We start from the raw sequence: 27,269 nt of genomic DNA, 5'->3' as shown, positions 1-27,269 counted from the left end.
AATACAAATCAAAACTACCATGAGATGCCGCTTTACACCCTATAGGATGACTGCTATCAAAAAATGAAAATAAAAGGAGTTCTCTGCTGGCTCAGTGGGTTAGGGATCTTATCCAGTGTTGTTACTGCTGAGGTGTTGATATTGCTCTAGCATAGGCCAGCAGCTGCAGCTCTGTTGACACCTAGCCCAGGAAATTCCAGGTGTGGCCATAAAAAAAAAATATATGTATATATATGCACACATATATATGCAAAATTGTATTATTGTTATTTTAAAATTATGTTTTTGGCAACAGAAGCTGTTTTCTCAAATAATAGTTTTTAGACCTTTTTTTTCTTACCACAAAGCAATACATGCTCTTTGAAAACAACTGAAACATTATGGAGATACATAGCATAGAAAAGTGAAAGTTCCCTGTAATTCCATCCTTTGGAGAGCTATCCATGGTTAATGGTTTATTGTGTGTGCCTCCAGATTTCTGTATGTATGTATCATTTAATTTGTTTAATTTTGGGCCACACCCGAGGCATGCGAAAGTTCCCAGGTTAGGGAATGAACCCACACCACAGCAGCAACCTGAGCCACAGCAGTGGCAACACCAGATCCTTAACCACTAGGCCACCAGGGAACTCCTATATATTATTTAAAAATAAAAATAGAGAGTTTCCCTGGTGGCCTAGCAGTTAGGGATCTGGCGTTGTCACTGCTGTGGCATGGGTTTGATCCCTCACTTGGAAACTTCTGCCTGCTGTGAGTGCAGCCAAAAAAATAAATAAATAGTAGAAATAGGCTCACATGACATACTGCTATTTGGTTAACTTCCCCCCATTTAACAGGGACATTTTTCCATGTCAATGCAGATAGGTTTACATCACTCTTTAGAAAGCTTTATTGAGGTATAATTTACATAGCATAAAATTTACCCCATTACTCTCTTGGCCTCACTTTTTAACACTTGATTTCTGTTGTATGACAACTTATATTAATTCCTCCCCTATTGATAGACATTTAGGTGGGTTTTTAATCTTCTATTCTCAGAGACAGTGCTGCAATACACTCTTTTACATAGGTATTTGGATATTTGTGTGAGTGTAACAATAAAAGAAAATCCTAGAAGTGGAGTTTCTGGGCCACAGTTGTATAAATATTTAAAATCAAAGCAGACATTACCAAAATACCTGCTGCAACTTAAGTGATCTGTGGTTTGATAGAAAGACATCTCTGTCCACTAGGAAATTAAATGACATTCCTAAATGTACTTGGTCAGGGAATCTGGTTAGCGGTCCGGTGGTGATACAGCAAGAGCAAATGCAGGACTCTGATTTTCTCTGGATCCAGAGTCCCAGTGTCCAAGGGACACTGGCATGCAGGGTAGAGTCCTTCCAAGATGTCCCTTCCCTTAATCCTTGGGGCCTCCATCAATGTTTAGGAAGAATTTACACCACCTGTCAAGCCCTCATTAGGCATAGTTAAGGTGTCCAGCTCTTCCTGCTTTTGAAATCATGCTCTGCATCCTGGAGGTCTCTTCATCCACCTCCAGCAGCTCTCAAACATCTCTGCCTCTAGCATCCTGGGGCCCCAAGAGGCTCCATTCACTTCAGCCACCCTGATGTCAATTTAATGATCCTGGGGGTCAGGGTCACAGATCGCTTCCCCAGATTTCCTTAGTGGTTGTACCATTTACCTTTCCACCCGCAGTTCAAGAGTGTCTGTTTCCTGATTGATACCCTCACTAAATGTTTTGATGTGTTCTAATCTGGGCAAGAATAATTATTAATTTGCAATTTAAATATCGACCTGATTGAGGTTGCCTATCTTCTTGTGTGCTCATCAGCTGTTTGCATTTCTTTCCATTCAGTGGTTCCCCCTGGAACACCCCCACAGTGACAGTACCCCCCACACACACCCCTGCCGAGGTCATCATTGTTAGCAGATGGCACTGCCACCCTGCTCCCGGGGAAACTGTGCTTCTAAGGAGGCCCCATGTTTAGAAAGCAAGGCGAGTTTATTTGCTAGATGGTTTAGCTTTTTCTGTCATTTCTCTCTCATCCTTTGGCAGAACCACCTGCATGGGAGGATGAAAGCCAGCTAACTTAGGCTCAGTCAGTCAAGTTCTTACAAAAAATGTTCATGAGCACTTAAACGGATTACAAACCCAGATTGTCTGGTTCATGCGTCTAAGGTCAGATACAGTGAGGGGGGCCTTGGCTGTCTGGTCCACCCTGCCTTGTGGTTAGTTAGGAGGAAGAAAGACTTTAGGTAATGTCCTTTGGCAGTCTTGCTGGCAGAGGACTTTGTCCAAAGCCAAAGAGGAAGCTTAGCAATTTTAGTCCTATTTCAGGACTCATGGTTTGCAAACTAAGCTTCTCAGAGAACTCATTGTGCAGATTTCCTGGAACTTACTCAATCAGAAGTAAATACCCGGACGGTACTCAGTAACTATGTCTTAAGTAACAGACTGAATGAATTCCCTTGTTCAACAAATATTGTAGAATAGCCTGTTAAGTGCCAGGCACCTTCGAGGTGCTAGGAATGTGGGGGTAAACAGAAGTCCTGGTCTTTCAGAGCTTACTTTCTAGTGGGGAGGGAAAAAAAAGACAATAGTTAGGAAAACACAAGAATTTCTGAGATGAGAGGTGTTAGTGCTATGGAGAAAATGAAATGGGGAAATGAGATTGAGGGATGGGGCGAGGCAGGATGTGCACACCTGAAGCTAAGGTGGTGGGAAGGGCTTCTGAGGAGGATACTGAGACAAGAATGAAAAAGTGGGGCCCATCACTAGGTGAACTGAGAGAAGAGTGGTCCAGACAGAAGGGGCAACATGGGCCATAGATGCTCTGGCAGGATGGAGCCTGGAGAGAGAGAAGATCGGTGTGGCCTGAGGGGATGAGGTCAGAGAAGCCAGTAAGCCCGAAGTCACGTGGTACCTTGGCTAGAAATAGGAGCCCACATTTTGTTCCTACTGTCTTGGAAAGGCATTGGGAGGGCTTTGTGTTTGTTTTGTTTTAAAATTTTTTTGTGGAATTATCATTTACCTAAAGTAAAATGCACAGCTCTGAAGTATAAAGTTGGACTTTTTTTTTTTTACTATGGGCTTTTTTTTTTTTTTATTGATTCTTCTTTTTTCCGTTATAACTGGTCTCCAGTGTTCTGTCAGTTTTCTACAGTACAGCAAAGAGACCCAGTAACAAATACATATATACGTTCTTTTTCTCACATTATCCTCCATCATGTTCATCATAAGTGACTAGATGGCGTGGAAGATAACATAATCTTATTTCTATTTTGAGACCTCCATCAAGAGCTGTATGGAGGATGGATGGATGGGTGGATGGATGGACAAACAAATGAACAAACAATAACCTTATGTAAAACAGTGTGACTTTGAGTGGGACATAGGGAAAGAGCCACTGCAGATGGGTTTGTTTGTTTTTGTTTTTTTTTTTTTTTTTTTTTTTTTTTTTTTTGTCTTTTTTTTGCCATTTCTTGAACCGCTCCTGCGGCATATGGAGGTTCCCGGGCTAGGGGTCTAATCGGAGCTGTAGCCGCCAGCCTACGCCAGAGCCACAGCAACGCAGGATCCGAGCCGCGCCTGCGACCTACACCACAGCTCACGGCAACGCCGGAACCTTGACCCACTGAGCAAGGGCAGGGATCGAACCCGCAACCTCATGGTTCCTAGTCGGATTCGTTAACCACTGCGCCACAACGGGAACTCCGGGTTTGTTTGTTTTAATGGCTGCATCAGCAGCATGTGGAAGTTCCTGTGCCAGGGGTTGTATCTAAGCCACAGCTGCAATCTACACTCCATCTGCAGCAACACTGAATCTTTTAACCTACTGCCCCGGGCTGGGGATCAAATCCATGCTTCTGCAGCAACCCTAGTTTCTACAGTTGGAGTCTTAACCCACTGCACCACAGCAGGAACTCCTGCAGGTGCCCTCTGAAGTTTTTCTGCCATCTCTACCCCAGGTCAAGGCAGGAGTTGTGGATGTGAGATCCACAGTCAGGGCAGGTTTACTTTGTCTTAAGCCTGCAGGTTCTGTAGGTCTCTGGCGTCATTTGCAGTGGGTTCTGCTCTCTGACCAGGTGTTTGCCGGTCTTAGCAGGTTCTGCTGTCTGACTGGACCCAGCTGACTCCTCTCTGTGAATCATGTGATCTGAAGGGTGATGGTGTGTATCCATGGGGTGTGGTTTCTGAGGGGTGTTAAAAAGTTTTCTCTTTAAAATAGCTTTTCCACCAAGCTTTTCTGGTGTCTGAAATCCCACCACTAAAACGTCTCGATTTTGAAAGTGTGAGTCCACTCATGAGTCACTGTCCTGTATGATGGGAGGTTGCAAAAGTTGATTGAATTGCTTCCTAGCATCACAGTGGGAGGGAGTGAGCAAGATGTAAGGCAGGGAGGTTTAGAAGGTCGCTTGGGGATTGAGAAGGACCCAGGGCCTGAGGCACTGTGTCCTGAGTGGACAGGTTGAGGGAGGGATTGGCACAAAGGCCTAGCAAGCCTGCTGTAGGAATGGGGCAGTGGTGGCTCTGAATGATAGGAGGCAGGTTCATCAGAGGTCCTTTGCCTGGGAGAGGGTGCCCTCAACAGAGCTGTGACCATGGCACTCCCTGCTGCCAGTGCCTACTCAGCCAGCACTAGGGACTGACCAGCTCTTCCTTCTAGATCAGAATGTGATGACGGGGCTCTCATTTCATGGTGTTTCTTGAATCAGTGACATGTTGGTTCAGATGTTTTTCTCCCTCTGATTATAGAAGGAATTCCGCAACGTCTCCAACTTCATTTCATGCTATGTCTCCCATTCTTAGCTAAGAGCCAAATGAGATATATTGTTGAGTGATCTTATGAGCCTTCTGAGTTGGCCTTGAGCCCCCCTTCCTGTCACTGTCTCCTGAGCATGTCCCGTGTTTCCCTGCTTGCTGGTGGTGAGGTGGGAGGACCAGCCCTGCCTGCCCATGGGACTTTGCCAACCTGAGCTGTCCCTGATCACTTTACCCAGGTTGTTCCTGTTTTTGCTCTTGGTCCTGTGTTCACCTTTCAGAGCACCAGCATCTGGAGAGTTCTTCCAGTGGCCAACCTCAGGAGCAGATAGCACGGCTTGCTCTAGCTTTGTTCTGGTTCCACGTGGGAAGTGTAGGCCATTGCTAAGTACAAATCACAGTTTTATTTATGTATGTATTTATTTATTTTTTAGGGCTGCACTGTGGCATATGTGCCTACACCACAGCCACAGCAACTCAGGATACGAGCCATGACTGCAACCTACACCACAGCTTGTGGCAACACTGGATCCTTAACCCACTGAGCAAGGCCAGGGATCAAACCTATGTCCTCATGGATGCTAGTCAGATTTGTTTCCAGTGAACCACGACGGGAACTCATTTTTTTTTTTTTTTTTTAATAGCCACACCTTCAGCACATGGAAGTTCCTGGGCTAGGAATCAAATCAGAGCTACAGTTGGGGCCTACGCCACAGCCATATCAACACAGGATCCAAGCCGTATCTGAAGCCTACACCACAGCTTGTGGCAATCACCAGATTCTTAACCCACTGAATGAGGCCAGGGGCCAAACCCACATCCTCACAGACACTATGTCAGATTCTTAACCCACTACGCCACAATGGGAACTGTGGGAAGCACATCTTAGTTCACATGTCTGAACGAAAGTCCGAGAGCCATCCAGGAGAAATGTTGGGGACTCTCCCAAGCCAGAGAGCCAATGTGAGTAACAGCTAAGTTGGGAGATGCCAGACCATGGGGACCTTGTTTGCCAACTTAAAAAGTTAGAATTATGTTCCCCAAGGAAGAGGAAGTGGGGTGGACTCTGAAAGGTTTTTAAGCAAGGCATGGTATGCTTAGCACACTCAGCTGCACTGTGAGGGGGCATTTAAGGGAAGTGGACCAGAGTCCAGAGAACTTGTTGAGTGAAAGAGATGGGCCCTGACCTCAGGGAGCCTCCTAGGCCCTCTCTACCTTGGGGTACCAGCCTTACCAGAACTAGCATTGTCTTGGATTAGACTTTTTCAAGATGGCACAGGGGAGATGAGGGCTTTGGAATCAGGAAGATGTTAGAGGCACATGTCGATTGTGCCACTTTTGACCTTTGGCAGATCCTCTGACATTATCTGTAAAATGAGGATGATACCTTTCACGGTTGTTGTGTAGAATAAAATTCCTGGATTGAGTGCTAGATGGAAGGATGGTATTTGGGAGGCAGCCTCACTGCTTACTTGTTGCTGCTGTTTTTCTTCCCATGTTGACCCTATTAAGTAGACAACTGAGGACACTTAGGTCCAGAATAATTAAGTGACTTGCTTAAAATAATAAAACTATTAATTAAAGCATGGACTAGATTTTAAGCTACTCCCAGCTGGACTGCCTTTATTAGTTCATTGCCGTAAGAATTACCTGGCTTGGGACTTGCTGTCATGATTCAGCGGTAACGAACCTGACTAGGATCCATGAGAATGCAGGTTCAATCCCTGGCCTCCATCAGTGGGTTAAAGGATCCCGAGTTGCCATGAGCTGTGGTGAAGCTCGGATCCTGCCGTCTAGGCCAGCAGCTGTAGCTCCCATTTGACCCCTAGCCTGGGAACTTCCATATGCCGAAAGTGCAGCCCTAAAAAGCAAAAAATAAAAGAAGAATCACCTGGCTCTTCATTTCTTCCTTCCTTCCTTCCTTTATTGGCCACCCCACAGCATATGGAGTTACCAGGCCAGGGATCAGATCGGAGCCACAGTCATGACCTAAGCCACACTTGGGCAATGCTGGATCCTTAACGCACTGCACTGGGCCAGGGAGCAAACCTGCGTCCTAGTGCTCTGAAGACACTGCCAGTCAGTTTTTCACCATAGCAGGAATTCCTGGCTCTTCATTTCTCTTTGAAAATTGGCCCAGCCTAGGTTTAAAACTGTCCTAGACCGGAAGGCCGTATCCTAGACCAGTTGCAGGGAAGGCTGTGAACAGAGTTGGCAGGCTCCTGAAGGGAGACTGCCTTAGTAAGGAAGATGGGGGCCCGTGGGTTTGGGGAGGCAGCCAGCAGGCCACCTCGGTATCTCCCTGAAACTTCCCAAATTGACTTGAAGACACTGAGTACCTCTGGGGTTTTCACACCACTAGGGGGCATTAGGGAGGTTTGGAATGGGGCTTGGCTGTTGGGATGATCATTTACAATTTACAGAAAGTGCAAAAACACTTGTTTTCCTCCTTGACTGCTGGTTCAAGGTGGATCAGTCAAGGTGGATTTACTTACCCCTCAGGAGTTGCTGTCCTTTGGGGATTGGAGTCAGGGGTTCATAAAACCAGTGAGGTGTAGTTTGAGGTGACTGGCCCAGCCGGTGCCAGTTAGAGGCCTATCAGGTGACTCAGATTTCATCCCAGCTTCACTGCTAATAAGTACTTGGTGATCCTGAAAGAATTCACCTCTACCCCCCACCATTTTCCTCACCCTTTACACTGAGGGAGTTGGCCCCTCAAAGACCCTTCTGGCTCTGACTCAGAATCCAAACTGCACAGCTTATGAACTAATCTCCAGCGGGCACAGGTGGGGGTTGCTTGCTGCTTGGCTTGCTGTGGATCTGGGGATGGAGCTGCTTGCCCTTGCCCTAGTAGACAGCCTGTTAGCCTGTACAGGAAGGCTGTGTTTCATGAGGCACTGGTGCATAGTACAGCTTGAGAAATGAGGCCATCAGGGGTGTGTCCAGGTCAGCAGCCTTCACTAGGCAGAAGCCTCCAGAACTAAAGGGTTTTTTTCTTGCTGCAAGTCATTGGAAGGGGAGTATTTTCCCCCAGGGATGAACTAGAAAGCATGAGTTCATGGTTGCTGGAGCTCACCCACCCCAGGAGGCGGGGGTAGAAACCTGCTCACATCCCAGGGTCCCTGATCTTACACAGGGACCTACGGTCCAACAAGGAGCCTGTGACGCTGATTTCCGCAGCCTGCCAGGCAGCAGCATCCAGGGTGTCTTCTGTTGTATCATTTTCTGAAATGCCAGGCGCTAAAGTGACTGCTGTGTGGTCTGTGATCACCTTCCAGCTTCAAGATTACACTTTAGTTGTAAGAATATGAACATTCCTCATGTTTTATTTTGTAATTGAATTGTGTCTGTGGCTTTTCATGGCAAAGAGAAGCTCTCTGCCAAGAAGCCTGCTGGAGTCACAAGCCTCCTCCTGTGCTATACCTGCAGCAGGGGGGTTTGGGAAATGCTGTCAGATAAAGAGGTGTAAAGGGGACTGCTACCTCCTATAACCACGTCCATAGAAGCTCAGTTTATCCGTCATCATTCAGCCTCAAGCCCTTCTTTGTCTTCACCCATCAGTCAGGAGCCTCTTACTGTCCCTAATGTGCCTCTAACTCTGCTTCTCTCAGGCTATGCCCAACATGGACCATACGGCTCTCAAATTATGTGGTTTAATTCCAAAACAGTTATGCTTTTTTCTCATTTTTTAAAGTTTTATTGAAGTATAGTTGATTTACAATGTTGTGAAAATTTCTGCTCTACAACAAAATGATTCAGTTATACACATAAACATATCTGTTCCTATTCAGATTCTTTTCACGTATAGGTTATCCCAGAACATTGGGTAGAGTTCCCGTGCTATATGACAGGTCCCCGTTGACCATCCATCCCATAAACAATAGTGCACACATGCCAATCCCAAATCCTCAATGTGCCCCCCCCACCTGTTCACTTTGGTAACAGTAAGTTTGTTTTCAAAGTCTGTGAGTCTGATTCTGTTTTGTAAATAAGTTCATTTATAACCTTTTTAAAATTAGATTCCATATGTAAGTGATATCAAATGATGTTTGTCTTTCTCTGATTTCATTTAGTATGATAATCTCTAGGTCCATCTGTGTTGCTGCAAATGGCATTATTTTGTTCTTTTTTATGGCTATGTAGTAGTCTAGTGTATAAATATGTACCGCATCTTCTTTTTCCAGTCCTCTGATGGACATATACGTTGCTTGCATGTCTTGGCTATTGCAAATAGTGTTGTAATGAACATGGGTGCATGTATCATTTTGAATTATGTTTTTTTCTGGATATATGCCCAGGAGTGGGATTGCTAGATCATAGGGTAGTTCTATTTTTAGTTTTTGAGAAACCTCCATGTTGTTTTTCCAGAGGTTGTACCAGTTTACATTACCACCAACCACGCAGAAGGTTTCCCTTTTCTCTGCACCCTCTCCAACATTTATTATTTGTAGATTTTTGGTAATGGCCACTCTGACTGTGTGAGGTGATATCTCATTTTAGTTTTAATTTGAATTTCCCTGATAATTAGCAGTGTTGATATCTTTTCATGTGCTTTTTGGCCATCTGTATGCCTTCTTTGAAGAAATATCTGTTTAGGTCTTCTGCCCATTTTTTTATTTTTTTTGGGGGGGAGGATATTGAACTGCTTGAGTTGTTTGTGTATTTTTGGATATTATTCCTTGCCGGTTGCTTCATTTACAAATATTTTCCCCCATTATGTGGGTTGCCTTTTCATGTTGTTTATGGTTTCCTTTGTTGTGCAAAAGCTTTTGAGTTTAATTAGGTCCCATTTGTTTATTTTTGTTTTTCTTTTTTAAAAAATTTTTGAATTATAGTTGACTTATAATGTTCTGTCAATTTCTGCTATACAGCAAAGTGACTCAGTTGTGTGTGTGTGTGTATGTGTATACACATACATTCTTTTTTTCACATTATCCTCCATCTTGTGCTGTCTTGTGATCAGCTATAGTTCCTTGGAATGTACAGCAGAATTTCATTGCTTTTTCATTCCAAATGTAATAGTTTGCATCTCTAACCCCCTCCCCTGTTCTCCATGTCCGTGAGTTTGTCTCTTTTCAGTAAATAGATTCATTTGTGCCATATATTCAAGTCCAGATACAAGTAATATCATATGGTATTTGTCTTCTCCTTCCAACTTACTTCACTTAGTATGTGAGTCTCTAGTTCCATCCACGTTGCCGCAAATGGCATTATTTTATTCTTTTTTATGGCTGAGTAGTATTCCATTGTGTATATGTACCACATCTTCTTAATCCATTCATCTGTGGGTGGACATTTAGTTTGTTGCCATGTCTTGGCTATTGTGAATAGTGCTGCAGTGAATATATGGGTGCATGTATCATTTTCATTGTAGGCTTTGTCTGGATATATGCCCAGGAATGGGATTGCTGGGTCATATGGTAGTTCTATATTTAGTTTTCTGATGAACCTTCATACTGTTTTCCATAGTGGTTGTACCAGTTTACATTCCCACCAACAGTGTAGCAGGGTTCCCTTTTCTCCACACCCTCTTCAGCATTTGTTATTTGTAGACTTGCTAATGATAGCCATTCTGACCAGTGTGAGGTGGTACCTCATTGTAGAGATTTGCATTCCTCTAATAATTAGTGATGTTGAGCATTTTTTCACATGCCTGTTGGCCATCTTTTTGTCTTCTTTGGAGAAAAATCTATTTAGGTCTTCTGCCCATTTTTCAATTGGGTTGTTTGTTTTTTCACTGTTGTATGAGTTGTTTGTATATTTTGGAGTTTAAGCCCTGTCCGTTGCGTCATTTGCAACTATTTTCTCCCATTGCACTTTTTTGTCTTTTTTATTTTATGATTTCCTTTGCTGTGCAAAAGCTTGTAATTTTGATGAGGTCCAATTGGTTTGTTTTTGTTTTTATTTCTATAGCTTCAGGAGACTGACCTAAGCAAACATTTGTACAATTGATGTCAGAATTTTTGCCTCCATTCTCTTCTGGGAGTTTTATGGTGTTTTGTCTTATGTTTAAGTCTTTAAACTATTTTGAGTTTATTTTTGTGTATGGTGTGAGGGTGTGTTCTAGTTTTATTGATGTACATGCAGCTATCCAGTTTTGCCAGCATCACTTGATGAAGAGACTGTCTTATTCCCATTTTATGTTCTTGCCTCCTTTGTCACGGATTAACTGACCATAGGTGTCTGGGTTTATTTCTGGGTTCTCTATTCTATTCCATTGGTCTGTATGCCTGTTTCTATACCAACACCACACTGTCTTTATTACTGTAGCTTTGTAATATTGTTTGAAGTCTGGGAGAGTTATGCCTCCTGCTTGCTTTTGTCCCTCAGGATTACTTTGGAAATTCTGGGTCTTTTATCATTCCATATACATTTTTGGATGTTTTGTTCTAGTTCTATGAAAAATGTCATGGGTAATTTGATAGGGATCACATTGAATCTGTAGATTGCTTTGGGTAGTATGGCCATTTTTACAATATTAATCCTTCCAACCCAGGAGCATGGAATATCTTTCCATTTCTTTGAATCCTCTTTAATTTCTTTGATTAGTGTTTTATAATTCTCAGCATGTAAGTCTTTCATCTCCTTGGTCAGGTTTATTCCTAGGTATTTAATTTTCGGGTGTGTAATTTTAAAAGGTATTTTAGAGATGGAATTAAGATGGTGAAGTAGAAGGATTGGAGCTCACCTTCTGTCATAAAAGGAACAAAGTTAAAACCAGTTGCTGAACAAACTTCAACCAAATAGACTGCAGACTATCAAAAAAGCTGTCCTACTCCAGAAGACAAAGTCAAAGAGGAGGCCATATCAAGACAGTAGGAGGGGAGATTATGCAATATAAGCAACCACATTCCCACTGGGTGGGCATCCCACAGACTGGAAAGTAACTGTATCACCGAGACTTACCTACGGGAGTGAGACTTCTGAGCCCCATGCCTGGGAATCTGGCGTTGGAAGAAGGAGCCCTCAGAGTATTTGGCACTTAAGGCCAGTGGGGCTTGTGCACAGGAGCTCCACAGGACTGGGGGAAACAGAGACCCCATTCTTGAGAGGCACAGAGACCTAGGGCAAAGCAGAGACTCCATAAGAATATGGGTCATACCTTACTGCAGTTCTTGGAGGATCTCTTGGGAAAACGGGGTGACTGTTTCGTTGTGGGGGAAGAACATTGGAGGCAAAGGTCTTGGGAATATTGAGCAGCATGTGTTCCTCTAGAGGTGGCCATTTTGGAAAAATCTGGCAGCACCCATCAGCACTGAGAACCCCCAGGCCAAATAATAATCCAGGTGGGATCACAGCCCCAGGCACACAGCCGTCTCAAATCTCACCCAGACATAAGGCCCAAACCACCAGAGGCATAGGAATCAGCTCCACCTACCAGTGGGCAGGCACCAGTCCCTCCCATCTTTAGCCACAAGGGGGGTGGACATCAGAAGCAAGAGGCTACAACTCTGTTGTCTGCAAAAGGGAGACCGCACCAAAAATCTATACAAAATGAAAAGGCAGAGAATTATGACTCAGATAAGGAACAAGAAAACCCCCCAGAAAAACAGCTAAATGATCTGGACATTATCAACCTCCATGAAAAAGACTTGGGACTGATGATAGTGAAGATGACTCAAGACATTGGAAATATACTGGAGGCAAAGATTGATAAATTATAAGAACTAATGAGCAAAGATATACAAGATTTAAGGATTAAGCAAGCAGAGATGCAGAATATAATAACTGAAATAAAAAATTAATTAGAAGCGACCAACAGAATACAGGAGGCAGAAGAACAAATAAGCACCCTGGAAGACAGGCTAGTGGAAATCACTGATGTGGAACAGAAGAGAGAAAAAAGATTGAAAAGAAATGAAAACCTAAGAGAACTCTGGGACAACATTAAACACACGAACATCCGTATTTTAGGTGTGCCAGAAAGAAGAGAGAAAAAAAGGGCCAGAAAAAATATTTGAGGTGATAATAGCCAAAAACTTCCCTAACATGGGAATCATTCACTCAAATCCAGGAAGTACAAGTACCATATAAAATAAACCCAAGGAGGAATGCCCTGAGACACATATTAATCAAACTGACCAAAATTAAAGACAAAGAGAAAATATTGAAAGCAGCTAGGGAAAAGAAACAAATAACATACAAGGGAACTCTGATAAGGTTATCAGCAGAGTTTTCAGCAGAAACTCTGCAGACCAGAAGGGGGTGGCATGACATACTTAACGTGGTAAAAGGGAAAAAACCTCCAACCAAGATTACTCTACCCAGCAAAGCTCTCATTCAGATTTGAAGGAGAATTCAAAAGCTTTACAGACAAGCAAAAGCTGAGAGAATTCAACACCACTAAACCAGCTTTATAACAAATACTAAAGGAATTTCTCTAGGCGGAAAAGAAAAGGCCACAACTAGAAACAAAAATATTGCAAATGACAAGGTTCACCAGTAAAGGCATAAATACAGTAAAGGTAGGAAATCATCCACACACAACTATGCTACTAAAATCAGAAATCGTGAGGAGAGTTCAAATGCAGGACACTGAGATGCACTTGCAGTTAAGAGACCAACAACTTAAAACAATCTTATGTGTATGTGCATATATATATGTATATATGTATATGTGTATATATATTCCTATATCAAAACTTCAGGGTAACTGTAAACCAAAAATATACAATAGATACACAAATAAGAAAAAGCAACTCAAATACAACACTAAAGATACTCATCAAACTACAAGAAAAGGGAACAGGAGAAGAGAGGAAAAAAAGACCAACAAAACCAAATTCAAAGCAGTCAATAAAATGGCAGTGAGAACATACATATCATTAATTACCTTAAATGTAAATGGATTAAATGCTGCAACCAAAAACATAGACTGGCTGAATGGATTCAAAAGCAAGACCCATATGTATGCTGTCTTCAAGAGACACACTTCAGTTCTAGGGACACACACAAATTGAAAGTGAGAAGAATGGAAGAAAATATTCCATGCAAACAGGAATCAAAAGAAAGCTGGACTAGCAGTACTCATATCAGGCAAAATTGACCTTAAAATAAAGAATATTATAAGAGACAAAGAAGGACATTGCATTATGATCAGAGGATCAATCCAAGAAGATATAACAATCGTAAATATATATGTACACAACATAGGATCACCTCAATATATAAGGCAACTGCTAACAACTTTAAAAGGAGAAATTGACAATAATACATTAATAGCGGGGAATTTTAACACCCCCAATTATAGCAGTGGACAGATCATCCAGACAGAAAATCAACAAGGAAACACAGGCCCTAAATGACACATTAGACCAGTTGGAATTAATAGATATTTATGGGACCTTCCACCAAAAAGCAGAATATACATTCTTCTTAAGTGCACACGGAACATTCTCTAGGATTGATCACATTTTAGGCCACAAATCAAGCCTTGGTAACTTTAATTGAAATCATATCAAGCATCTTTTCAGAACACAACGCTATATGACTAGAAACCAACAACAAGAGAAAAACTGCAAAAAGCACAAACACGTGGAGACTAAACAGTGTACTACTAAATAACCTATGGATCACTGAAGAAATCAAAGAGAAAATTTAAAAATTCCTAGAAGCAAATGACAACAATCCAAAACCTGTGGCATGCAGCAAAAGCAGTTCTAAGAAGGAAATTTATAGCAATATAAGCCTACCTCAGGAGACAAGAAAAAGCTCAAACCTAACTTTACATCTAAAGCAACTAGAGAGAGAAGAGCAGACAAGACCTCAAGTTAGTAGAAGGAAAGAAATCATAAAGATCAGAGCAGAAATCAATGAAATAGAAACGAAGAAAGTCGTAGAAACTAAAAGCTGATTCTTTGAAAAGATCAACAAAATTGATAAACCCTTAGCCAGACTCATCAAGAGAAAGAGGACACAAATCAGTAAAATTAGAAATGAGAAAGGAGAAGTTACAACAGACATCACAGAAGTACCAAGGATCATAAGAGACTACTACAAGCAACTATATGCCAATAAAATGGACAACCTAGAAGAAATGGACAAATTGTTAGAAAAGTACAATTTCCAAGACTAAACCAAGACAAAATAGAAAAGATGAATGGATCAATCACAAGTACTGAAATTGAAATTGTGATTTAAAAACTTCCAACAATCAAAAGTCCAAGACCAGATGGCTTCACAGGCAAATTCTATCAACATTTAGAGAAGAGCTAACACCTATCTTTCTGAAACTATTCCAAAAAATTGCAGAAGAAGGAGCACTCCCCAACTCATTCTATGAGGCCACCATCACCCTGATACAAAAACCAGACAAAAATACCACAAAAAAGAAAATTACAGGCCATTGTCAGTGATGGACATAGAGGCAAAAATCTTCAGCAAAATACTGGCAAACCGAATCCAACAATACATTAAAAGGGTTATACGTCATGATCAAGTGGGATTTATCCCAGGGATGTGATGCAAGGATTCTTCAGTATCTGCAAATCAATCAGTGTGATACACCACATTAACAAACTGAAGAATAAAAAACCATATGATCTTCTCAATAGATGCAGAAAAGGCTTTTGACAAAATCAAGTACTCATTTCTGATAAAAACCCTCAAAGAAAGAAAGTGGGCCATTCATCTTTTCTATTTTGTCTTGGTTTACCTCAACATAATAAAGGCCATATATGACAGACCTACAGCTAACTTCATTCTCAATGGTGAAAAGCTGAAAGAATTCCTGCTGAGATCAGGAACAAGACAAGGATGTCAGAGTTCCCATCATGGTGCAGCAGAAACGAATCTGACCAGGAACCATGAGGTTTCGGGTTCAATCCCTGGCCTCACTCAGTGGGTTAAGGATCCGGTGTTGCCATAAGCTATAGTGTAGATTACAGACGCAGCTTGGATCTGGCATTGCTGTGGCTCTGGCGTAGGCCGGCAGCAACAGCTCCGATTAGACCCCTAGCCTGGGAACCTCCATATACCACAGGTGTGGCCCTAAAAACAAAAGCCAAAAAAAAAAAAAAAATACAAGGATGTTCACTCTCACTGCTACTATTCAACATAGTTTTGGAAGTCCTAGCCATGGCAATCAGAAAAGAAAAATAAATAGAAGGACTCCAAATTGGAAAGGAAGAAGTAAAACTATCACTATTTCCAGATGACATGATACTATACCTAGAAAATCCTAAAGTCACTAGCAGAAAACTGTTAGAAATCATCAATGAATTTGGCAAAGTCACAGGATAGAAAATTAATACACAGAAATTGACTGTATTTCTATAACAATGAAATATCAGAAAGAGAAATTAGGGAAGCAATCCCATTTACCATTGCATCAAAAAGAATAAAATAGTTAGGAATAAACCTACCTAAAGAGACAGAAGACCTGTACTCCAAAACTATAAGATGCTGATGAAAGAAATCAAAGATGACACAAACAGATGGAAAGACACACCCTGCTCCTGGGTTGGGAGGATCAATATTATCAAAATGACTGTACCACCCAAGGCAATCTACAGATACAGTGCAATCCCTATCAAACTACTGAGGACATTCTTCACTGAACTAGGACAAAATATATATGTATATATATTTTTGTCTTTTTTGGGCCACACCCTCAACATGTGGAGGTTCCCAGCTAGGGGTGGAATCAGAGCTGTAGCTGCTAGCCTACTCCACAGCCACAGCAACCTGAGATCCGAGCTGCATCTGCGACCTACACCACAGCTCACAGTGACTCCAGATCCTTAACCCACCAAGTGAAGCCAGGGATCAAACCTTCATCCTCATGGATGCTAGTCAGATTCGTTTACACTGAGTCACAATGGGAACTCCAGAACCAAATATTTTAAAGTTTCTTTGGAAGCATAAAAGACCCATAGTAGCCAAAGCCATCCTTAGAAAGAAAAATGGAGCTGGAGGAATCAGGGTCCCTGACTTCAGACTGTAATACAAAGCTACAGTCATCAGAACTGTATGATACTGGCACAAAAACAGAAATATAGATCAGTGAAACAGGATAGAGAGCCCAGAATTAAACTCGCGCAACTACAGTCAATTAATCCATGACAAAGGAAGCAAGAATATATACTGGAGAAAAGACAATCCATTCAATAAGTGGTGCTGGGGAAGCTGGACAGCTGCATGTAAAAGAATTAAATTAGAACACTTCCTAATCCATACACAAAAGTAAACTCAAAATAGATTAAAGACCTAAATAGAAGACCGGATGCTATAAAACTCTTAGAGGAAAACATAGGTCAAACACTATCTGACATAAACCACAGCAGTACCCTCTCAGATTCACCTCCTAGAGTAATGACAATAAAAACAAAAATAAACAAGTGGGACCTAATTAAACTTAAAAGTTTTATGCTCAGCAAAGGAAACCATAAACAAAACAAAAAGACAACACACAGAATGAGAGAAAATACCTGCAAGTGAAGTGACTGACAAGGAATTAATCTCCAAAATATATAAATGCCTCCTGCAGTTCAGTATCAAAAAATGGGCAGAAGATCTAAACAGACAATTCTCCAAAGAAGACATACAGATGGCCAAAAAACACATGAAAAGATGCTCAACATCACTAATTATTAAGAGAAATGCAAATCAAAACTACTATGAGGTACCACCTACACCAGTCAGAATGGCTGTCATCAAAAGTCTACAAATAATAAATGCTGGAGAGGGTGTGGAGAAAAGGGAACACTCTTACACTGTTGGTGGGAATGTAAATTGGTGCAACCACTGTGGAAAATTTCTGAGGAATTTCTGTGGAGATTCCTCAGAAAACTAAAAATAGAATTACCATTTGATCCAGCAATCCCACTCCAGGACATCTATCCAGAGAAAATCATGACTAGAAAAGATACATGTACTCCAGTGTTGATTGCAGCACTACAGTAGCCAAGACATGGAAGCAACCTAAATGTCCGTTGCCAGAGGAGTGGATAAAGAAGATGTGGTACATATACACAGGGGAATATGTACCACAGGGGAATATTACTCAGCCATTAAAAGGAAAGAAATAATGGCATTTCCTGCAACATGGATGGATTTAAGTGAAGTCAGACAGTGAGACACCGGCATCATATGCGATCACCTACATGTGGACATGTGGAATCTAAAAAAAGGATACAGTGAACTTCTTTGCAGAACAGGTACTGACTCACAGACTTTAAAAAACTTACGGTTTCCAAAGGAGACATTTGGGGGTGGGGAGATGGGCTAGGGGTTTAGGATGGAAATGCTATAAAATTGGGTTGCGATAATCATTGTACAACTCTAAATGCAAATTCATTGAGTTAAAAAAATTCATTGAGTTAAAAATAGAAGTTCCCTTTGTGGCACAGCAGAAACAAATCTGACTAGAAACCATGAGGTTGTGGGTTCGATCCCTGGCCTTGTTCAGTGGGTTAAGAATCTGTCGTTGCTGTGAGCTGTGATGCAGATCACAGACTTGGCTCAGATCTGGCATTGCTGTGGCCGTGGCATAAGCCAGAGGCTACAGCTCTGATTAGACCCCCAGCCTGGGAACCTCCATATGCCGCAGGTGTGGCCCTGAAAAGACAGATGATAATAATAATAATAATAATAATAATAATAATAAAATGTGTTTTTATATTCCTTTTCTAATATTTCATTGTTATACAGAAATGCAACCGATTTTTGAATGTTAATCTTACATCCTGCTGCTTGGCTGAATTCATTGATCAGTTTGAGTAGTTTTTGTGGGGAGTCCTTAGGGTTTTCTATATATAGTATCATGTTATCTGCATAGGGTGACAATTTTACCTCTTCTGATTTGAATACCTTTTCTTTTGTTTGTTTGTCTGATTGCTGTGGCTAGGTCTTCCTATACTATGTTGAATAAAATTGGTGAGAGTGGGCATCCTTGTCTTGTTTCAGATTTTAGAAGGAGGGCTGAAATCTGAAAGCTTTTCTCCATTGAGTATTATGTTTGCTGTGGGTTTGTCATAAACGGCTTTGATTATGTTAAGGTATGTTCCCTCTGTACCCATTTTGGTAAAAGTTTTTATCATGAATGGATGTTGAATTTTGTAAAATGCTTTTTCTGCATCTATTGAGATGATAAATGTGTTTTTTTACTTTTCTTTTATTCATGTGGTGTACGATGTTGATTGATTTGCACATGTTGAACCATCTTTGTGAACTTGGGATGAATCCCACTTGGTCATGGTATATGATCTTTTTTATATGTTGCTGAATTCAGTTGGCTAAAATTTTGTTGATAATTTTTTTTTTTTGTCTTTTGTCTTTTTTGTTGTTGTTGTTGTTGTTGTTGTTATTGTTGCTATTTCTTGGGCCGCTCCCGTGGCATATGGAGGTTCCCAGGCTAGGGGTTGAATCGGAGCTGTAGCCACCGGCCTGCGCCAGAGCCACAGCAACGCGGGATCCGAGCCGCGGCTGCAACCTACACCACAGCTCACGGCAATGCCGGATCCTTAACCCACTGAGCAAGGGCAGGGACCGAACCCGCAACCTCATGGTTCCTAGTCGGATTCGTTAACCACTGCGCCACAATGGAAACTCCCTGTTGATAATTTTTGCATCTATATTCATCAAAAATGTTGGCCTGTAATTTTCTTTTTTGGTATTATCTTTGTCTGGTTTTGGTATAGGGTGATGGTGGCTTCATAGAATGCCTTTGGGAGTGTTCCTTCTTCTTCAATCTTTTGGAAAAGTTTAAGAAGGATGAGTGATTCTTTGTATGTTTGGTAGAATTCACCTGTGAAGCCATCTGTTCCTGGACTTTTGTAGAGAGTGTTTGTTTTTATTACATATTCAGTTCCATTTCTAGTGATCTATCTGTTCAGTTGGTCTGTTTCTTATTGATTCAGTTTTGGTGGGCCATATGTCTCTAGAAAGTTGTCCATTTCTTCTAGGTTGTCAAATTTATTGGTGTATAATTGTTCATAGTATTCTCTTATGGTTTTTGGTATTTCTGCAATATCTGTTGTGATTTCTCCTTTTTCATTTCTTATTTTGGGTTCTTTCTGCCTTTTGATGAGTCTGTCCAGAAGTTTGTCAATTTTGTTTACCCTTTCAAAGAACCAGCTCTTGGTTTTATTGATTTTTTTTTCTTTTTCTTTCTTTTTTCTTTCTTTCTTTTTTTTTTTTTTTTTTTTGAATCTCTATTTTATTTATTTTCCTCTCTGATCTTTATAATTTCCTTCCTTCTGCTGACTAGATTTTGTTTGTTATTCTTTTTCTAATTCTTTTAGGTAGGGGGTTATGTTGTCGATTTGAGGTTTTTCTTTTTTGAGGAAGGCCTGTATTGATATGAACTTCCTTCTAAGCTCTGCCTTCGAGGCATCCTATAGATTTTGAATGGTGGTGTTTTCATTATCATTTGTCTAAAGGTATTTTTTAATTTCCATTTTGATTTTCTCATTGACCCATTTGTTTTTTAATAGCATGTTGTTTAGTCTCCATGTAGTCAGTTTTTTCTCATTTCTTTCCCCGTGGTTGATTTCTGATTTCATGCCATTGTGGTCAGAGAAGATGCTTGAAATAATTTCTATATTCTTAAATTTGTTGAGGTAGTTTTTTGCCCCAGTATGTGGTCAGTACTTGGGAATGTTCCATGTGCACCTGAAAAGAATATATATTCTGATTTTTTTTTGATGTAATGTCCTGAAAATGTCAATTAACTTTTCTGTTGGGTCATTTAGGATCTTTGTTGCTTTATCGATTTTTCTGCCTAGAGATTCTGTCCATTGATGTGAGGAGTGTTAAAGTCTCCTACTATTATTGTATTCCCCTTAATTTCTCCTTTTATGTCTCTTAGTATTTGTTGTATGTATTTGGCTGCTCCTATATCAGGGGCATATATATTGATGATTGTAATATCCTCTTCTTGAATTGATCCTTTTATCGTTAAATAGTGTCCTTCTTTGTGTCTTTTCTTTTTGACCTTCATTTTAAAGTCTACTTTGTCTGATATGAGTATTGCAGTTCCTGCTCTCCTGTCTTTTCCATTCACATGAAATATCTTTTTCCATCTCCTCACTTTGAATTTATATGTGTCCTTTGCCCTAAGGTGAGTCTCCTATAGGCAACATATTGTAGGCTCTTGTTTTTTAATCCAATCTTCCACTCTGTGTCTTTTGATTGGAGCATTCAGTCCGTTGATATGTAAGATAATTATTGATAAATCTGTATTTATTGCCATTTTAAACCTTGTTTTCCAGTTGGTTATATGTTTCTCCTTTGTTCCTTTTTTTTTTTTTTTTTTTTTTTTTTGGTTGGATGATTTCCTTTTATTTTATGCTTATGTCCTTTTCTTTTTAGTTTTTGTGAATGTGTTGTTTGGCTTTGATTTGTGGTTGCCCTGTTTTTCAAGTATGTTAACCCCTTCCTATATCTTCTTGCTTTAGCTTTATAGATATATAGGCTCAAACACATTTTAGAAAAAAAGAATCTAGATTTTATTACTTTCCTTCTCCACATTCTGTGATTTCAAAGTCCTTTTTTAACATCTTCATGTTTTTCCTTTTGCTGTTTGTAATTGTTACATCTTTTTCTTGGATTAATCCCTTGATCATTATGTAGTATCCTTCTTTGTCTCTTGTAACAGTCTTTATTAAAGTCTGTTTTGTCTGATAAGAGTATTGCTACTCCAGCTTTCTTTTGATTTCCATTTGCCTAGAATATCTTCTTCCATCCTCCCACTTTCAGTCTGTATATGTCTCTAGATCTGAAGTGGATCCATATATAGGGACCTTGTTTTCATATACATTCAGCCAGTCTATGTCTTTTGGTTGAAGTTTTTAATCCATTTACATTTAAGGTGATTATTGATATATATGTTTTTACTGCCATTTTGTTACTTCTTTTGGATTTCATTTTGTTGATCTTTTTTCTTTTCTTCCATTTCTTATGATTGATGACTATCTTTAGTGTTGTGTTTACGTTACTTTTTCTCTATGTGTGTCTGTCTTTTGTAGATTTTTGGTTTGCTGTTACGTAAGTTTTGATATAGCAGTCTATACACACACACACACACACACACACACACACACACACACACACACACACATATATGATTGTTCTGGAGTTCCCATTGTGGCTGAGTGGATTAAGAATCCCACTAGTATCTTTGAGGATTCGGATTCAGTCCTTGGCCATGCTCAGCAGGTTAAGGATCCAGTGTTGCCACAAATTGTGGCATATGTCTCAAATGTGGCTTGGATCAATGTTGTTGTGGCTACGGTGTAGGTCAGCAGCTGCAGCTCCATTCAACCCCTACCTGGGAACTTCCAGGTGCAGCCCTAAAAAGGGAAAAAAAAAAAAGATTGTTCTAAGTTGCTGGTCCCTTAATTTCAAATGCCTTTCCAGTATCCTGCAGTCATACTCTCCTCTTCTCATGATCGTTGGTTTTGATATCATATTTGTGTGTGAGTGATTTCCTACCTTTTTTCTATGTTTGCCTTTATTGGTAAGTCTTCTCATTTGTAATTTTCTTGTTGCTAATTGTTGACTTCCCCCCACCACCACCTAGAGAAGTTCTTTTAGCATTTGTTATAAACCTGGAGTTAATGGTGACAAACTCTTAGATTTTGCTTGTCTGTAAAGCTTTTGATTTTTGTCTAATCTGAATGAAAGCCTTGCTGGCTAGAGTATTCTTAGTTGTAGGTTTTTTCCCTTTCATCACTTTAAATATATTTCTGCCACTCCCTTCTGCTGAAAAGTCAGCTGATAACCAAATGGGGGTCCCTTGGTATATTATTTGTTGCTTTTCCTTGGTTACTTTTAATATTTTCTCTTTGTCTTTAATTTCGGTCAATTTGATTACTATGAGTCCAGGTGTGTTCCTCCCTGGGTTTATCCTATGGGTCTCACTGTGCTTCCTGGACTTGAATTAGTGTTTCCTTTGCCATGCTGGGGAAGTTTTTGACTATTAACTCTTCAAATATTTTCTCAGGCCCTCTCTCTCTCTCTCCTCTCCTTCTGGGACCCCTATTATGCAAAAGTTGGTATATCTAATGTTGCTGCAGAGGTCTCTTAGACTGCCTCCATTTCTTTTTTTCTTTTCTTTTCTTTTCTTTTCTTTTCTTTTCTTTTCTTTTCTTTTCTTTCTTTCTTTCTTTCTTTCTTTCTTTCTTTCTTTCTTTCTTTCTTTCCTTCTTTCTTTCCTTCTTTCTTTCCTTCCTTCCTTCCTTCCTTCCTTCCTTCCTTCCTTCCTTCCTTCCTTCCTTCCTTCCTTCTTTCTTTCTTTCTTTCTTTCTTTCTTTCTTTCTTTCTTTCTTTCTTTCTTTCTTTTGCTTTTTAGGGCTGCACCTGCAGCATATGGAAGTTCCCAGGCTAGGGATTGAATCAGATCTGCAGCTGCTGGCCAATGCCACAGCAATGGCAGGATCTGAGCCACATCTGCAACCTATGCCACAACTCATGGCAACGTCAGATCCCCAACCCACTGAGTGAGGCCAGGGATCACACCTGCATCCTTATGGATTCTAGTCAGATTCGTTTCCACTGTGCCATGAAGGGAACTCCCTGCCCTCATTTCTTTTCACTCTTTTTCTTTATTCTGTTCTGCATCAGTGATTTCTTCCAATTTGTCTCCCATCTCACACATTTGTCCCTCTGCCTCATGGATTCTGCTGTTGATTCAGTCTAGTGTATTTTTCATTTCAGTTATTGTATTGTTCATCTCTGTCCTTTAAATCTATTTCTTTGTTAAATGTTTCTTGTAATTCCTCAATCTCTTTGCCTCCATTTTTCTCCCCTGAGATTTTGGATCATGCTTACTGTCATTACTTCAAAGTCTTTTACATGTAGGTTGCCTGTCTCCACTTGACTTAGTTGTTCTTCTGGGGTTTTATCTTGCTTCTTCATCTGGAGTGTATTCCTCTGTCATTTCATTGTGTCTAGCTTACTGTTTGTGGTCTCCTTTCTGCAGGATTGTATCCTCTCTTGCTTCTGATATTTGCCCCCTGGTGGGAGAAGTTGGTCAGGGGACTTGTAACTACTTCCTGATGGGAGGGACCCATGTCTGCCCACTATTGGGTGAAGCTGAGTTTCGTCCCTCTGATGGGCAGGACTGTGTTGAGGGATGGGATTAGAGGCAGCTGTGTGCCTAGGAAGACTTTAGGCAGCCTGCAGGGTGTTGGATGGGGCCAGGTTTTTCCAAAATGGCAGCTTCCAAGGGAGCACACGCCAATGATTATTACCTAGGACCTGCCCACACAGTGAGCCACAGCTGATCATTGCCTCCCCAGGAGATCCTCCAAGACCTGCAAGTAGGTCTGGCCCAGATTCTTATGGAGTCCCTGCTTTGCCCTGGGACCCAGTGCACATGAAACCTTGTGTGCACCCTCCAAAATTGGAGTTTCTATTTCTGCCAGTCCTTTAGAGCTCCTGCACTCAAGCCCCCCGGCCCTCAATACCAAATGCTCTGGAAGCTCCTCTTCTCAATGCCAGATCCCCAGTCTGGAGGACCTGATGTGGATTTGAAGCTCTGACTCTTGTGTGTGCATTTGCAATATATTTTCTAGCTAGAGGGTCACCCACCCAGCAGGTGTGGGTTTTGCTTATGTCATGAAAGCACCCCTCCTACTGTCTTGTTGTATCTTCTTTGTCTTTGTGTGTAAGGTATCTTTTTTGGTAGTTTCCAGTCTGTGTTATTGGTGGTTATTTAGCAGTTAGTTGTGATTTTGGTGTTTTTGTGAGATGTGAGCTCGAGTCCTTCTACTCTGCCTTCTTGTCTCTCCAATCTCCAAAACTTATGCTTTTTATGACTCATTTTCTAAGTAGGATTGCAGCTGCTCCATGGAGATTATTTTTCTTCCATTTCCTGTGATAGGACTTTCATGCTCCCACTTATGTCTTCTTCCTTCTGATGAAAAAGGAAACACCCATGTTCAATCCCAGCTTTCTGCCCCCGCTCAGCAAGTCCCTGGGGCATCATTGGACAAAGCTCTGAGGACAGTAATGTCCCTAGTCCCCGCCCTCTAGATGCTGACTTGGGGGAGGGGGTGCTGCAAAACCAAGTGACAGCATTATGTGAGCAGCGATGTGATTGCCAGTGTGATACAGGTAGAATCTGATCACCCATATTGCCTTCCTGTTGCGTGGCCCTAAAAGCTCAAAACTTCTGAAGAAAGAATGAGCACTGCTCCCTGGTACCCTCAGGGGAGGATGTGAGCCAAGGCTCAGAGCAGGTGGGCAGGGAGGAAGCAGGTGACAGCCTTACCATCCCCACTTGAGCTGGTGCCTAGGGACCCACATGCCCTGATGAGTGCACTGTGCAGACATGCCAAGGCAGCCTTTTCAATGATCAAATTGTCAGGGCATGAAAGTTTGCTGCTACATTGTACTGGCAAGAATGTGGAGAAATGGACACTTATACGAGTTGCTTGCAACCTCTTTGGAGGGCAGTTTGACAAAGTCCGCTGCACATAAGCTTTGACATGGCAAGTCCACCACTAGGAATTTACTCACACCGGCACATGGCAGGGACATTCACTGCAGCGGTGGTTGTAGAATGTCTCAGAGATGACGCAGTCACGCCATGGGATGTCATGTAGCCTCTAATCCAAGAGGTAGAGCCACATGTACAGTAGATGAAGCTCTGGGAGTTTTTCTATGAGAGCCGCAAAGGTACAACTCTGTAAAGTCTGAGACCATCTGTTTCTCTCTTTAAAGATACATCTGTCTGTCTCTACCCACCTAGCACATCTTGGGAAAGACACACAAGATCCAGGTTGGCCAGCTGTCAAATTGGGAGGAGGAAAGTATGGAGCCCCAGAGGTGAGGAGACTTCCATTCTGTGAAGAAATGGGGAAGCCAGATAGCACCAGCAGGGTGGGCAGGAGACATGAGTTGGGGCCCAGCCTGTAGTTGGAGGGTCATTCAGGGCCAAGGCTGGGGGAGGAGGCTGATGAGCCCTTAGAATAGAAGCCCTAGGGTGGGGGCGGGGGGAGCTTCTCCCCAGGGGTCAAGAGGAAAAATGGAAGCCTGCGGAGGGAGGATAGCACCATCAGGAGGTAGAACAGAGGAACACTCAGAACATGGGGGGATGGCCCAAGGAGGAGAGCACAGTTGGGGATTCCTGGAACCCTTCTAATATTTGGGCCCCTGAGCTGCATGCAGTTATAGGAGGGAAGCTGTGAGGAGAGGTCAGGTTGCAACAGGCCAACCCAAGGTCACATACCTCTCAGCTACCAGGACCAGGATGCAGTGGTTCAGTCCCAGGACTGGGAAGAGTGGACACTGGGGAGGAGAGGGAAGACAGGCTTGGGCAGGGCCAGCAGAGTATGGTTTGCTTTCCTGAAATGTGTTCTGTGCCAGCCCCTTCCACCTGTTTTCTCTCGTTTAATCTTCTTTTGAATTTAGTTTTATTGGAGTATTGTTGACTTAAAATGCTATATTAGTTTCAGGTGAACAGCAAAGTGAATCAATCCTATATATAAATATATCCATTCTCTTATAGGTTATTACAAACTAGTAGATTTTCCTGTGCTATACAGTGGATTCTTGTTAATCATCTATTGTATACAGTAGTGTGTGTGTGTTATTCCTACCCTCCCAATTTTTCCCTCCCCTCAACGGTTTCACCTATAGTAACCATAAGGTTGGTTTTGAAATCCGTGAGTTTGTTTCTGTTTTGTAAATAAGCTCTTTTGTATCATTTTTTATTAGATTCTACATATAAGTGATTCATACGATATTTGTCTGTATCTGACTTCACTAAGTATGATAATCTCTAAGTCCATCCATGTTGCTGCAAATGGCATTATTTCATTCTTTTTTTGGCTGAATAATATTCTATTGTATATATGTACCACTTCTTCTTGATCCATTCCTCTGGCGATGGATCTCTTGTTTAATCTTGAGGTCAACCTGGTAGGCCCCTGCTGGCTTTTTCTTCTTTTTACACAAAGTCACAGAGCTAGTAGCAGAGACAGGACTCAAAGCCACATATTTCTGGCTCTTGGCCACTACTGCCTTTTGGGTGATGGGATCCCCCAAGGGCTGAGTGCTCCAGCAGCCTCCTTGTCTGTCCCCACTCCCCACTCTCCTCTTCCTCTTCCCATGAAGATTGCTGTTGGGCGCTGCTGTCAGCCTTGGATTGCAGCTCTGGTGTGGCTGCAGGCCGAGGGCCTGACTTAAACTTGAAGAGTGCCTCTCCCCCTTCACTAGCCCTTCTGCCTCAGGGGGCCTTGATGGATATGTTAGAGAGGATGGATTGCCCTTTGCTTTGGCCTCTTGCTCTGAGTTCTCTCTGTCCTTCGGAAGCACAATGAATTGAGAAAACATGGGTTGTCCTGGGGCCATTCCTGAGCCACTCCCTGAAGCTTCTGAGAGCCCAGCTGTCAGATATCCGTGGGGAGCAGGCCTGTTTGCATGGGACTGGTTACCTGGCTCACTGTCCATCAGGGACTCAGAGGCAGCTCCTCATTTCTTTGCTGCAGAACAGTCTTGTGTCTTCCCCAGTTTACAACCCCTCACCAACAGCAAACCAAATCCAAAAATGTGGCAG

The 27,269-nt window shown here is 41.7% G+C and overlaps 1 protein-coding gene across 2 annotated transcripts in view; it reads left to right on the top strand.

Annotated features, from left to right (window-relative positions):
- The window catches only part of LOC100153598 (store-operated calcium entry regulator STIMATE), a 71,558-nt gene that overhangs the window by 19,283 nt on the left and 25,006 nt on the right, over positions 1 to 27,269 (top strand). The window contains exon 2 of one of the 2 annotated variants that reach the window (XM_021068950.1): positions 25,433 to 25,537. The exons of the other annotated variant lie outside the window; for it this stretch is intronic. Coding sequence (XP_020924609.1) covers positions 25,433 to 25,537 — 105 coding nt within the window. The remainder of the gene's footprint in view (positions 1 to 25,432; positions 25,538 to 27,269) is intronic. 2 annotated transcript variants of the gene reach the window in all.

This window comes from Sus scrofa, chromosome 13, assembly GCF_000003025.6.
Source record: "Sus scrofa isolate TJ Tabasco breed Duroc chromosome 13, Sscrofa11.1, whole genome shotgun sequence".
NCBI lineage: Eukaryota > Metazoa > Chordata > Mammalia > Artiodactyla > Suidae > Sus > Sus scrofa.
Note: the sequence above shows the minus strand (reverse complement) of the source record. Positions and strands in the feature narration are given on the sequence as shown.